At 37.5% G+C, this 13529-nt stretch overlaps 1 protein-coding gene across 1 annotated transcript; it reads right to left on the bottom strand.

The window, feature by feature from the left end:
* Window positions 1–605: 605 nt before the first annotated feature.
* On the bottom strand, window positions 606–13420 carry LOC113130098 (uncharacterized). The gene is given in 4 exon segments (XM_026306410.1): window positions 606–631; window positions 751–921; window positions 7895–12028; window positions 12031–13420. Coding segments are annotated over 4 exon segments (5688 nt in total). The 5' UTR covers window positions 13388–13420.
* Window positions 13421–13529: the final 109 nt, after the last annotated feature.

The raw sequence follows: 13529 nt of genomic DNA, 5'->3' as shown, positions 1-13529 counted from the left end.
CCTATTTACAATGGTGTTGCCTTGGTGATGACCCAAACTTGCCATATATTTTCAATGAGAATTCCATACAATGTAACTCTATGGCGAGACAATGATGTCATGTTGTCAGGATTTTTACAGCACAAAATTTTGAAGAGTGTGAAGTGTGAAACTAAAGTGTGTAAAGGGCTCTCACTGAAACAATTGTCCACAGGTAATGGTGGTTTGCACTGGGTCACGGGGGTATGACCACGGGTACTTATGCTGGCTCTGCAGCAAAATCAGAGCTGGATGGGTGCTGCTCTGATAGGATGAATTTCGGGGTCGACTATGGAATCTGTAATGCTCAATTTGGACTGTTTGAATAGATGACTGTATTTAACCATGTCTCAGCAACAGCAATGCAGTTAGGCTGCAAATGCTGTACACATGAGGCCAAATCTGAAACATGTCTAGCTAATCCTTGCACATTCAGGAAAAATACAGTTAAAACATGTTTGTCATGTTTGTGCATGGATAAACTTTCAACCATAAAGGGAGGCATGTTCTGCATTGCAATTTTAATGCTATCATTACAGTATATGGCCTTTTCCTTGAAGTCCTGAATAACCAGTCCTTCTAAACTCCTAACACGACTTAAGGCCACATACACCTGACCAGCAGCAAAAACCTTTTTAAGGGACACCACAGCTTTATCTACTGTTATACCCTGTACTTTGTGAACTGTACAGGCCCAAGCTAATTTCAGTGGACACTGACGCCGCTTTTCACCTCTCTTATTAGCTAATTCTTCTTCTGGTTCTATACGCGTAGAACCAGTCAGGTCTGCTGGGGTATGTGTGCGCTTCCTTCTTTGTGTGCCCACTTTACTGTCATCAAATTTAACATAAACTGCTACAGGAAGCCGCTTTCCCTCTGGATGTTCTATGTGTGTAACTGTACCACATACCCCAGGTTTTGCCAAAAAAGTCCTTTTAGACAAATTAATCAAAAAAAAAGTCTGAGACCCATGCCCAATATGGAAACCCTCCATATTATTTCAATTGGGATTTCATTACAACACTGTGGTGGCACAGAATGGTGTCATGTTTTTTTATGCTTTTTAAAGGGTACCGTCTGAAAACCACAGCTGGGGCCAGTAAGAGGAAGAGATATGAGTACTTCCCACCAAAGGACTGTACAAAACATTCTGTGTGCTGCAAATGCTAAAAATATATCTACAAAGTCCATGCACACACACACTTGCTTAATGCCCTACATGTGCTCATTGATTATCTTGTTCCTGCAATGTATTGAGATTGTGTGTGTTTAGGGAGTGGCCTGCATTATTCGCTTATTCTCCTGTAGTGGTTCTGGTTGCTCTCTCAGATTTCCTTGTTCATTTATGTTGTTCACAATTGACTATTATTCAAAGTGCCTTTAGAAAATGGCACTTCTGTATGGTTTCTGCACATTTGTGATACTTTTTTGGGCTATACAGTTATTATTTATTGATAAAATATTGTCACTTTTGCAGTATCTTAAGAAATAATAATAATTGATCAAAATCTTCTTTGGTAAAGAAAACATATGAAATATATATATATGATGGCTGTGCTGAAATACATGAGACGTGTCCACTGAATGAATGCATGAATGGTTTCTGCACATTTGGAATACTTTTTTGGGCTATACAGTTATTATTTATTGATAAAAAAAAATATTGTCACTTTTGCAGTATCTTAAGAAATAATAATAATTGATCAAAATCTTTTTGGGTAAAGAAAACATATATATATATATATATATATATATCTTCTTTTCCTTTCGGCTGCTCCCTTCAGGGGTCGCCACAGCCAATCATCTGCCTCCATTTAACCCTATCCTCTGTATCCTTCACACCCACACCAACTATCCTCATGTCCTCCTTCACTACATCCAAGAACCTCCTCTTTGGTCTTCCTCTAGGCCTCCTTCCTGGCAGCTCTAACCTCAGCATCCTTTTTACCAATGTATTCACTGTCCCTCCTCTGAACATGTCCAAACCATCTCAATCTGGCTTCCCTGGCTTTTTCTCCAAATCATCTAACATGAGCTGTCCCTCTGATGTACTCATTCCTGATCCTATTCATCCTCGTCACTCCCAGAGAGAACCTCAACATCTTCAGCTCTGCTACCTCCAGCTCTGCCTCCTGTCTTTTTCTTTCTCAGTGCCACTGTCTCTAAACCAGACAACAGTGCTGGTCTCACCACTGTCTTGTCCACCTTTCCTTTCATTCTTGCTGACACTCTTTTGTCACACATCACACCTGACACTTTCCTCCACCAGTTCCAACCTGGCTATATATTTTTTTTAAAAAAACAGGAAAACTAATATGAACAGATAGATGTATTTTGTAATGTTTTACAGTGTATGGCTCATCAGTTTTATACCTCTGTAGTTGCCACAATTTTATACATGACACTTAAACCATGTTCCACTGTAAATAATTTAAATTATTTATTGCATTTATCATTAATGGTCTGATTTTTCTAGGAATTTATTTATCTAAATGCCCTTAAATTATTTGCATGAACATTAACAGATCCAGAGTCAATTCTTGGCCAAAAGCTAAGTCAAGTAAAGTTTATGCATAGTCTTTTCATAAACCATAAACCAAAATGACTTGAGCATGTACTATCCTTGTTATGGTTTACATGGGCACTTTGATGACTTAGCTGACTAAAGCACTGTATAGTTGTTACAAAGCTTGAATTACATTTACATTACTCTTATAACCAAAAAACATTCTTCCAAAGACAACATATGATTTCTTGAGTAGGAATTTATTGAAAATCATGCAGAATATAAAACATATGCTTTCCCAAGTTTGCAGATCAACAATAACTACATTTATTAAATATCAACATATGTTGACTGAGCATTTTTCAAGATTCAGACTTCCTTATCGTATCATATATAAAAACACATTGCCCTGTACAATGAAATTCTATGCTGTGCACAATGCCATAAATAAGTAAAAACTATATTAATAAATAAAAAGATACAAACTACTGGATGTAACATTAGAAATAGGAAACAGAAATATGATTTATGTACATGTGCTGGGTAGTGTTCAACATGAAGGTGGAATTGGATATGTCATTTCTTAAAAAAACACTATGTAACTGTAACCAAGGTGCATGTTGTGAAGGAATCAATCAGCAACTACACTGTTGCAAAGTCTCATAAGAATTGGATCATATAGGTCCACATAGAGACAAACAACCTCACACACTCACACTCACTCAATCAACCTGAGATACATGTTTTGGACTGTGGGAGGAAACCGGAGTACCTGGAGTAAACGCGCAAGCACGGGGAGAACAGGCCAGTTTCAATACACACAAAGAAAATATTGCCCAAACAAACTTTAAACTACATTTATTGTTGCACATATTCACATGGCATCAACTATTTTACAAATGAACATATTATAGAATACTCTTATAAAAATTTCGCTCTTATTTATATTTCTTTATTTTCACAGTAGAAGACATGAGCTAGACACTATGGAAAAAAGTTATTTGTTCTGTGGTTTTCATGGAACTAATCTTTCTTTTCATTAACAAATATGACCAATATGCAACATAGTGATACATCAAAAAGATTAATAATTAGAGAAAAGAATTTCATTAACTTAACTTTATTACATTCAACTACAATTTAAATATATTAAAAACTAAAATATAATATATTAAATTATATTATTTAAAAATATATTATAAACATTAAGTGGTTAACATATTTACAAGCAATTCAATTCAATTTTATTTGAATAGCGCCAAATCACAATACAATCATCTCAAGGCATTTTACAAAAAACAAAAAAACCCAACAAATCCCTTATGAGCAAGCACTTGGCGACAGTGGAGAGGAAAAACTCCCTTTAACGGAAGAAAAAACCTCCAGCAGAACCGGGCTCAGTTTGGGCGGCCATCTGCCTCGACCGGTTGGGGTGAGTGGATAGAGGAGAGAGAAAAGAACAGCAACAACTGCAACTATTGTAGAAACTATTACTATATATTCCAGAATACACTATTATAAACATTTATTCTTGCTTACCTTTTATTTCATATTTATTGACTAACTTGGCAATATTTAATATTTATTTAGTAACTATTATGTTTATTTAGCATTTCTTTCCTTGCTTTTCTTAGAATTTAATTTTTACATTTTTTCAGTAGTCCTATCAAATAAAGGCAAAAAAACTGTCCCAAAAAATAATTTTTAAAAAAGAGAGAGGGAGAGAGAGCACACAACAATAATATAAAACAGTACACAATTTTCACATAAGTTTCTTTAGCTGTTTCCTTTTCTGTGGATGGACGATGGAACCAGCCAAGTCACAGGCTCTGCGACAAAGGAACAGAAGATAGTTAACATCACAAAAATGCATGTGTGCACTCAAGCCTGTAGTGTCCATCTGTTGTAAAAACACAGTCAAAATTAAAACCAACACAAAGAAGGAACCTAACCGGCACCAATCTAAGACCAAATGGGAACAAAGCACAGGATAATTGATATCATTCAATTGATAAGTAACTGACAAAAGCAGAAGCTACACTAAACACAGTGGTAAACAAAACTCAAAGCAAGTGAGAACCTACAGCCAAACCTGTGATCTACTAACCTACAAAAATTTACATACTAATATAGGAGTCTGTTTTTCCTGCAGTGCTCTTTACCTGAAGTGATCACCTTGGCAACAAGCCCCACCACCTACTTAAATGGAAAAATGGAAGATCAGACCAAGAAATTCAATACCGAAATAAAAGACTAAACCATACCATATACCTGTGCACATAACAGACCCAGGCCACCTCAACAAAATCACCTAATTGGAAATAAAACCTAGCACAACACTATGCCCTAACAAGAATCAAAGCCTGGTCGTCATAAAAATACACTAAGGGCAAATTAGGAGGACTGCATAGCCAGGAAGTATAAACCAAATTACAAACAAATAAAACCTGCAATAAGGAGGGCTGTACTAAACCGCCCTTAAAACCAGGACCACACCAGAGCAAAATGAGGACAATGAACAGAATCAACAAAGCCCCCTCAACCAAACAGACAACACACACATCATTGGTATTCTAAAAACTTTACTAACTTAAGCCTTTTCTGTGGGAGGAGAAGTTAGTTTGTTAGAATGGATAACTTTTTATTTATGTAAATAATAAACAATTACACAGTGACTTAACACAGGTTGATTGGTGACTCTAAATTGCCCATAGGAGTGAGTATCAGTGTGTGAGATTGTTTGTCTCTATGTGGCCCTGTGATGGACTGGTGACCTGTCCAGGGTGTACCCCTGCTTTTCACCCAAAGAGAGCTGGGATAGGCTCCAGCAGGTCCCTGTGACCCTGGTTAAGGAGTAAGTGGGTATAGATGATGGGTGGATAGATAGTTCCTATATTGCTAAATTACTAGCACTGGACCATGATGACTTCATTAAGAGGCAAATTTTCTACTAAGGCACTTTTACATATTTACATGCTGATGAGACCTAAACACCCAACAAACCTTGGCCTTCTCGCTGGAAGGAAAAACCATGATTGGCCACATACATACATAGATACAAACTACATACATACAGACAGACATATAAATAAATAAGTAAATAAATATATAAATAGAAATAGTCATAAAAATAGAAAATTGGCCAACAAACCAAGGTCTTCTCACTGGAACGAAAAATCATGGTTGGCCACATACATACATACATAGATAGATACATAGATACAGACAGACATACATATATATATATACACAGATACAGACAGACATACATAGATATATACACATAGATACAGACAGACAGACATAGATATATACATAGATACAGACAGACAGACATAGATATATACATAGATACAGACAGACATACATAGATATATACATAGATACAGAAAGACATACATATATATATACATAGATACAGACAGACAGACATACATATATATATATATATATACACAGATATATACATAGATACAGACAGACATACATAGATATATACACATAGATACAGACAGACATACATAGATATATACACATAGATACAGACAGACAGACATATATATATACACATAGATACAGACAGACATACATAGATATATACACATAGATACAGACAGACATACATAGATATATACATAGATACAGACAGACATACATATATATATACATACATAGATACAGACAGACATACATAATTATATATATATACATAGATACAGACAGACATACATAGATATATACATACAGACAGACATCAATAAATAAATAAATAGATAAATAGAATAAATAGAAGCAATCATAAAAATATAAATTATGGCAAATAATTATGCCTGATTAAAATCCTGACTAAAACTGAAAAGTCACACACATTGTTTGCACAACACAGAGTCCCTATTCTACCCAGAAGATGTTTGAGCTACAGCTGTACACTGCAGGTCATAGGTAAAGGTTGCAAAAATAGTTTATGCTACATAGCTACTGAGTGCACAACACCACACTTGTCCTCTGGTATCGTCTGGAGCAGGCTGGACTTGAGGGAACTTTAAAAGCTATGTCAGAACCCACATAACTAGGTCCGGACATGCTTAGCCCTGGGGTATGGCCAGAGTAATCTCTGGCCAGGATTACTCCAAAATTTAAGAAATTTAAAAAAGTGAGTGAGCCAATGGAAGGAATGAGCAAGTTAATCCAGGTGGCCCACTCCCTATTCTAACCAAAAGGACCAGTATCATAGTTGACACTCAGAAAGCTAATGGTCATTCAATTTAAAAGAACATAAAATCCCTTCATGGTCACTAAAGTAGGTTGGGACCACAACACAATCTGTGTCAAACTGTGTGGATTTGACATAGATGTGATCAATTAATGTCCCCCTCTCTGTTGTGGGAGATGTGACATATTGAACGTACCCTTTTTCAATCATCATGTTACAAACAGATGAAGATTTCAATATGTCATCATTAAAGTCTCCCATCACAGCTACAGTGTCACTGTGTACATGGAGCCAATTCAATAACCTTTCCAAATTATATTTAAACAGAGACATGGGGTATGATGGTGGACGGTAAACAACTGCAACTAATATTTTGTGTTCAACAACAGAATAGACTAAACATTCCAAATTAAAGTCTGGTACTGTGACCTCATAGTTTACGTTTTCATCACAGTACATACCAACTCCACCATGCTGCTGGCTCTGCAGCAAAATCAGAGCTGGATGGGTGCTGCTCTGATAGGATGAATTTCGGGGTCGACTAAGGAATCTGTAATGCTCAATTTGGACTGTTTGAATAGATGACTCTGTATTTAACCATGTCTCAGCAACAGCAATGCAGTTAGGCTGCAAATGCTGTACACATGAGGCCAAATCTGAAACATGTCTAGCTAATCCTTGCACATTCATGAAAAATACAGTTAAAACATGTTTGTCATCTTTGTGCATGGATAAACTTTCAACCATGAAGGGAGGCATGTTCTGCATCGCAATTTTAATACTATCATTACAGTATATGGCCTTTTCCTTGAAGTCCTGAATAACCAGTCCTTCTAAACTCCTAACACGACTTAAGGCCACATATGCCTGACCTGCAGCAAAAACCTTTTTAAGGGACACCACAGCTTTATCTACTGTTATACCCTGTACTTTGTGAACTGTACAGGCCCAAGCTAATTTCAGTGGAAACTGGCGTCGCTTTTCACCTCTCTTATTAGCTAATTCTTCTTCTGGTTCTATACGAGTGGAACCAGTCAGGTCTGCTGGGGTATGTGTGCGCTTCCTTCTTTGTGTGCCCACTTTACTATCATCAAATTTAACATAAACTGCTACAGGAAGCCGCTTTCCCTCTGGATGTTCTATGTGTGTAACTGTACCACATACCCCATTGACTAGACCATCAGCTACATCTACATTTTTACAAAGCATAACTCGAGCATTTATGCCAATTGGGAGAGATTCTAACAAATTTGTATGTTTAGTTTTGCCAAGATGACCCTCTAATTCCCTTAATTTGCCTGTCTTTTTATCAAAACCAAAATCTTGTGCCTGTATTTCTATATAATCAGGACATACGCTTTTGAGCTGCTCGAGATTATGGGCAAATACCTGTTGATTTGTAGGGAATATGTGTAGCTCAGAAGAATCTTCGCCAGTTTCACACTGTTTTAGTTGTTCAATATCAGTTTCAAGCATAGGTGTCCCTTTACAACGTGTCCTTAACCGGTTTAATAACTCTGCAAAGGTGTTATCTTTTTGTCTCATAATGGTCGTAAGTTCTGCAACTTTGAATATATGAGTCCAAAAGTTAACACCTAGATTATCAACATACAAAGCTTTACCGTGGACTGGAGGTAACTGATAGAAATCTCCAACAGCTATAACACTAATGTTACCAAATGGGGAAAAGTCACCTGACTGCTTTATCTGACGCAACCTGCCATGAATATAAGCCAATAGTTTATGATGAACCATAGATATTTCATCAATTATTAAGATCTGGAGGTCCATGTATTTGGCCCTCAATGAATTTAGCTTTTCATCTCCCAGCGGTATGTAGGGGAGACGAATATCTTTGCCAATGTTAAATGTAGTGTGGATAGTAGCTGCATTTAAGTTGTAAGCTGCTATCCCTGTCGGTGCAGTTAATAATACACAAATGTTGTCTGGATTACGGCAGGTTGGTGACAGCAGTCGAATTGCCTCATACTGAATAGCTTTAATCAGGTGACTTTTCCCTGTGCCTGCACCACCAGTTACAAACACATGTAACGGCTCTGGGTTTTTACCTGATATTTTGTCTAAACACCATTGCCGTATTCTGTAGAAAATGGACAGCTGTAGCTCATTTAAGGATCGTATAATGGCAAGACCCTCGATTCTAGACATGTTATTACATTTCTCTAAATTACAAATTTCCTCACTACGTGTGGCCAAATCCGGAATATTAGGTACCTGCTCTTGCTCAGACTGATCCTCCTGCGGTTGTTGCTCCCTGAACTCCTGTTTAGACTCTAACCGCTCAACTTCCTGCTCTGGGCAAAGCAAGCACCACGCATCTTCTAAAAGGTCATCGTAATCTATTTTCTCTTGGATCGCATCTAAGTCTTCAGGTTCAATTTCAAACCTACATCTGTTTGAATCAACAACTGATCTGACTGCATGCAATGACCCATCATCAAAACTTAAGAAGCCATTTTCATAAAATTCCTGAAATGTTTCATACTCTGATGGCTTAAGGTCCTCATTGACTCTGTATGGTAAAAACAACTGGAGCATGCTTTGTTGAAATAATTCCGGATTTTTTGTTTCTGAAAACCGTGCATATCGAACCACAGCTGGTTTGGTCCGTGTTCTTTTTGTAATTGCACCCAATGAATTTTGCAGTTCAATAGGGTTTCTGCATTTCTCGTTTTTAGTGAGAACACGGTATTCAGAAGCAAATGTGGCCATGCACATGTTGTTAAAGTCAGAATCATTTGGCCTGCTCTTATAGCGATCAATAATATTTGTCATCCACATGTCATCTGATGAGGTTGTTTCTGTGATCTCACTAATAGGTCTGCTCAGTTTAATGATATTGTCCCCTGTTGGCACAAACACGACTTTTCTTGAACATTCCTTGAGATGCATATTTGTTAGCCGATACACAGCTTCCTGAGAAGAAACATCCCGATTATGTAAATAAACACTGCCTATTTTTTTCATTGCCTCTTGAGCACTTACATTGCCCTTGGAGGCTTCTTTTTGGGCATTCCCCAGCAACAAGCCCATCTCTCGCTCAGCCTTAGAAATATAAGAAATAATATACACGATACAAGCCCATGCATCTACAACAAACTGAATGTCCATGTTAGCATTCCAACATTTCAATAAATGTTTGTTGTACTGATTCACCCAAACTTCATTGACTTCTCTTTTTAAAACAATCTGTGTGTGTCCTCCTAAACGCTTGTATGCATGTTCAAAAATGGCCTGCGTTATTCCTATTGACGCAAACAAACTCTGTACACTATCACAGGGGTTGTTTTCATCATTCAGAGCTTCTTTAATAGCAGTCATGATATATGCAGCACGCTCTGTAGTCATCGAATCAACCTGGACAGTCAGGCAAGTGCACTTTGCATCTTCAACCTTTTCGACACACTTTGGACATTTTGGCTTGGGTTCTAATTTCTTGATGAACGTGCGCATTGAAGCTGGTCGGGGGAAATTAAAACGGCAAACTGTTTTGTTCTTTTTGCATGTTTTGGAGTGACGCTTTGAATGTCGTTGCACAGATGTAACAATTTCCAGTAATTCCTGGTCTTGTGTGGGTAATTCACAGGTAACATATTTGTCAATAAACTGAATTACCTCTTCATCTGTGTCTACACCGATTTGGGGAGCGTTTTCAATCCAAAACAAGCAATGAACATGCGGCGACCCCCGCTGTTGAAATTCCACCCGATAAAAGTAATCTATAATTTTGCCGATTGGCTGTGCTGGAGACATGAGCACCTCTCTCAAAAAGCAGTGCCAGCGGAAATCAAACATTCTTGCTGCCGTTACCGGATTGCGTCTTAAGAGGTCACATCTTTCTGCCCACTCTAAATTGTCAACCGTTTGCGTTCTCCCCTCTTGTTTTAAAACTGTATTGAGGAGATTTGTCCACCTGAGGTCTGCTGAGCTAAAAGAGCAGAACCACGTGGGTATTCCCAGCTGACGGACACATGCAATCAAATCCTTCTGTGCAGCTTGCCAGAAGGCTGGTGTACCTCTTATTGGGTTCAAAAACCTGTAACCATCATCAAACTCTAGCAAATCCTTAAGTGATTCTTTTACGTTTCTACCAGATTGCTTTGGCATTTTAGATCCTGATTGCCCTTTCCTGGATGCAATTGAAACTTTAGAAACAACCTGTTCAACTTCTGACATGTACTGGGCAAAAAATATATACTCAACATTTTGTGCAAATCTGCCATCAGCATGTAAAATTCTGGTATTAAAATACCGTGACAAGGTCAGATGGTTTGGCCTTGGAGTATGAAAAGTATTGTGACCTTGTGGGAACAACACAGGAAAGCATTTAGCCTCATTTTCCTCATCAGACAGCAACTTCACTGGATTGTTCCCTTCAGCTGGAGCTAGATTCAATATATCATCAAAATACTGATCCAGTGCTTCTTGACCTATGTCAACAGGCATGAGACATGTGTCCTGAAACATGCAATGTTGCTGTCTATCATGCAGAAGCTCATCTTCTACATCCTCGCCTGCTTCACTTTTAACATTATCTTCATCTTCCTTATCTGGACCCTCATCTTGTTCCACACAGAACATATTTACCCATTCTTCATTAAAGTCAATGTCTTTATAATACTTATTGTTCTGTTTCAAATAGCTCAGGGCCTGTCTTACATGCATAGAGTCAACAAACTGATATTCATAATGTCCTTTGTATGTCAGTTTGCGCTTCAATTTAACAGGTAACAAAGACCCTTCCATATCAGTGCGAGGCAGCAACTTGGTGGTTTCAACAACATTAGCTGGGACACATGTCACAGGCCCATGGACACCGTTTTGACCACCTTTAGGTAAAGCCAGCATTTTCATAAAGGGAATACTTGGAGCAACCAGATGTTGTTCCAAGCTGTTTAAACAGGACAACACTGGGGGAATGGGATCTAACTCCAAGTTGTTGGCTATGCATTCAGGTGGCATTTGACCTTTACTGATCTTAAAATGACACGTATAGCAAATCCACAGTTGGCCTCTGGGTGTGCCTAATAATTCACATGGCCTTGTACAGTCTGGAGTACATTTGTGTAAGTATTTCTCTGAAATACATCTCTCTGCAATGGATGAAATTTTACGGCTTGATTTATAATCATCTCTCTTACAGGGCAAAGCTTGTTTTTTAAAAAACAATCTAAAGCACACAGAACAAATGTATTCAGGACCATCCTTAACTTTTTCTAAGAATTGATCTCTAACATAATCAATATTTTTTGCATTTTTTTTAGTTTCAGTCTCTTTAATTTGTTAGCTTGTTTGACCTTAGCTCTAAAGTCAGGATCGGTGTGGAATTTTTGTTTGCTTTTAGCCTTAATCCTTTGTCTATGCAATAAATTCAAACTATATTGTTGTTTACTTGCTGCCTTCACCTTTTGTCTGTGATCTACATCAAGTTTATATTTTTGCATACTTGCTGCTTTCACCTTTTGTCTGTGATCTACATCAAGTTTATATTTTTGCATACTTGCTGCCTTCACGTTTTCTTTATGCTGTAAATTGGTTTTATATTTAACTTTACTATGCACCTTCACTTTTTCTCTATGAAGTAAATCAGTCTTGTATTTCTCTGTGCTTTTTACTTTATGTTTCTCTCTATAAACTGCATGTTCTCTGTATTTGTTTCTCTGCCTTATCTTCACTTTCTCTCTCTGTGCTGCCTGTTCCCTGTATTTACTTCTCAACATTTCATTAATGGTTAATTTGTGTTTTTCATAGAAACGTTTCACTTTCATTTTTCTTTTACGTCTAAGAAAGCGAGAAAAATTATCATCTATTTCTGCTGTTATATTTGAATTGGTGTCAGATATAAGGTGGGTGTGTTCAGCTTTTGATCTGGTGCTGTATCCTTCAGTACTACTTTGACAGCACCCATAACAACTATGACTATTAGGGTTTTTTACACACACCACTGCTTCGTAGTGATTTCCATTACAGTTTTCCAAATAGATGCCATGGCTTGTTAAAACCTTACTGCAGCACCTGTATTTTATCCAATGGCCATTTAAAAAGGTAAATAAATCGACTCCTAAGGAATTTGCTGTTGCCTGAATTTCAATTTCTGTGGCCCAACTATTAACGCGTTTCATGTTAGTTTTACTAATATACTCGGAGACTGAAGAATAGCCTTGCCGCAAAAGGTTTTGATATTGTGGGCCATTATTTTCCAGTTCTCTTACAATGGCCAGTCGAATTTTTCTATGGTTTTTCTGTGTGCCACTCACAGCTTGTGAGATGGCTCTAAAGAAACAGTTACCGTCTGCAACAATTTTCTCATTTTGACAGGGGACTCCTAATAAGCAATCGCTTGAAGGCACTTTGATGCTAATTTTTTCAAACTCTATATTTAACTGTTTGCACAAAGACTGGCAAACACTTTCACTAAGGGGTTTAAAGTGCATGTCATTTACGCTTTCGCCTACACATTCTACATCTGAATTAATTTCAGCATTATTAGATTTTTTTATCTTTTTCTGTGTGTGTGTGCCCGCAGGTTTTGGAGACTTTGTTTCTCCTTCTGTTGACCTCATTCTCTTTACAGTTTCGCCTACACATTCTACATCTGAATTAATTTCAGCTACATTAGATTTTTTCATCTTTGGGTGTGTGTGTGTGCCCGCAGGTTTTGGAGACTTTGTTTCTCCTTCTGTTAACCTCATTCGCTTTACAGTTTTGCCTACACATTCTACATCTGAATTAGTCTCAACTATATTAGGTTTTTTTATCTTTTTCTGTGTG

This window comes from Mastacembelus armatus, chromosome 5 (genome assembly GCF_900324485.2).
Source record: "Mastacembelus armatus chromosome 5, fMasArm1.2, whole genome shotgun sequence".
NCBI classification, from domain to species: Eukaryota; Metazoa; Chordata; class Actinopteri; order Synbranchiformes; family Mastacembelidae; genus Mastacembelus; species Mastacembelus armatus.
This window is presented reverse-complemented; position numbering and strand designations above follow the sequence as displayed.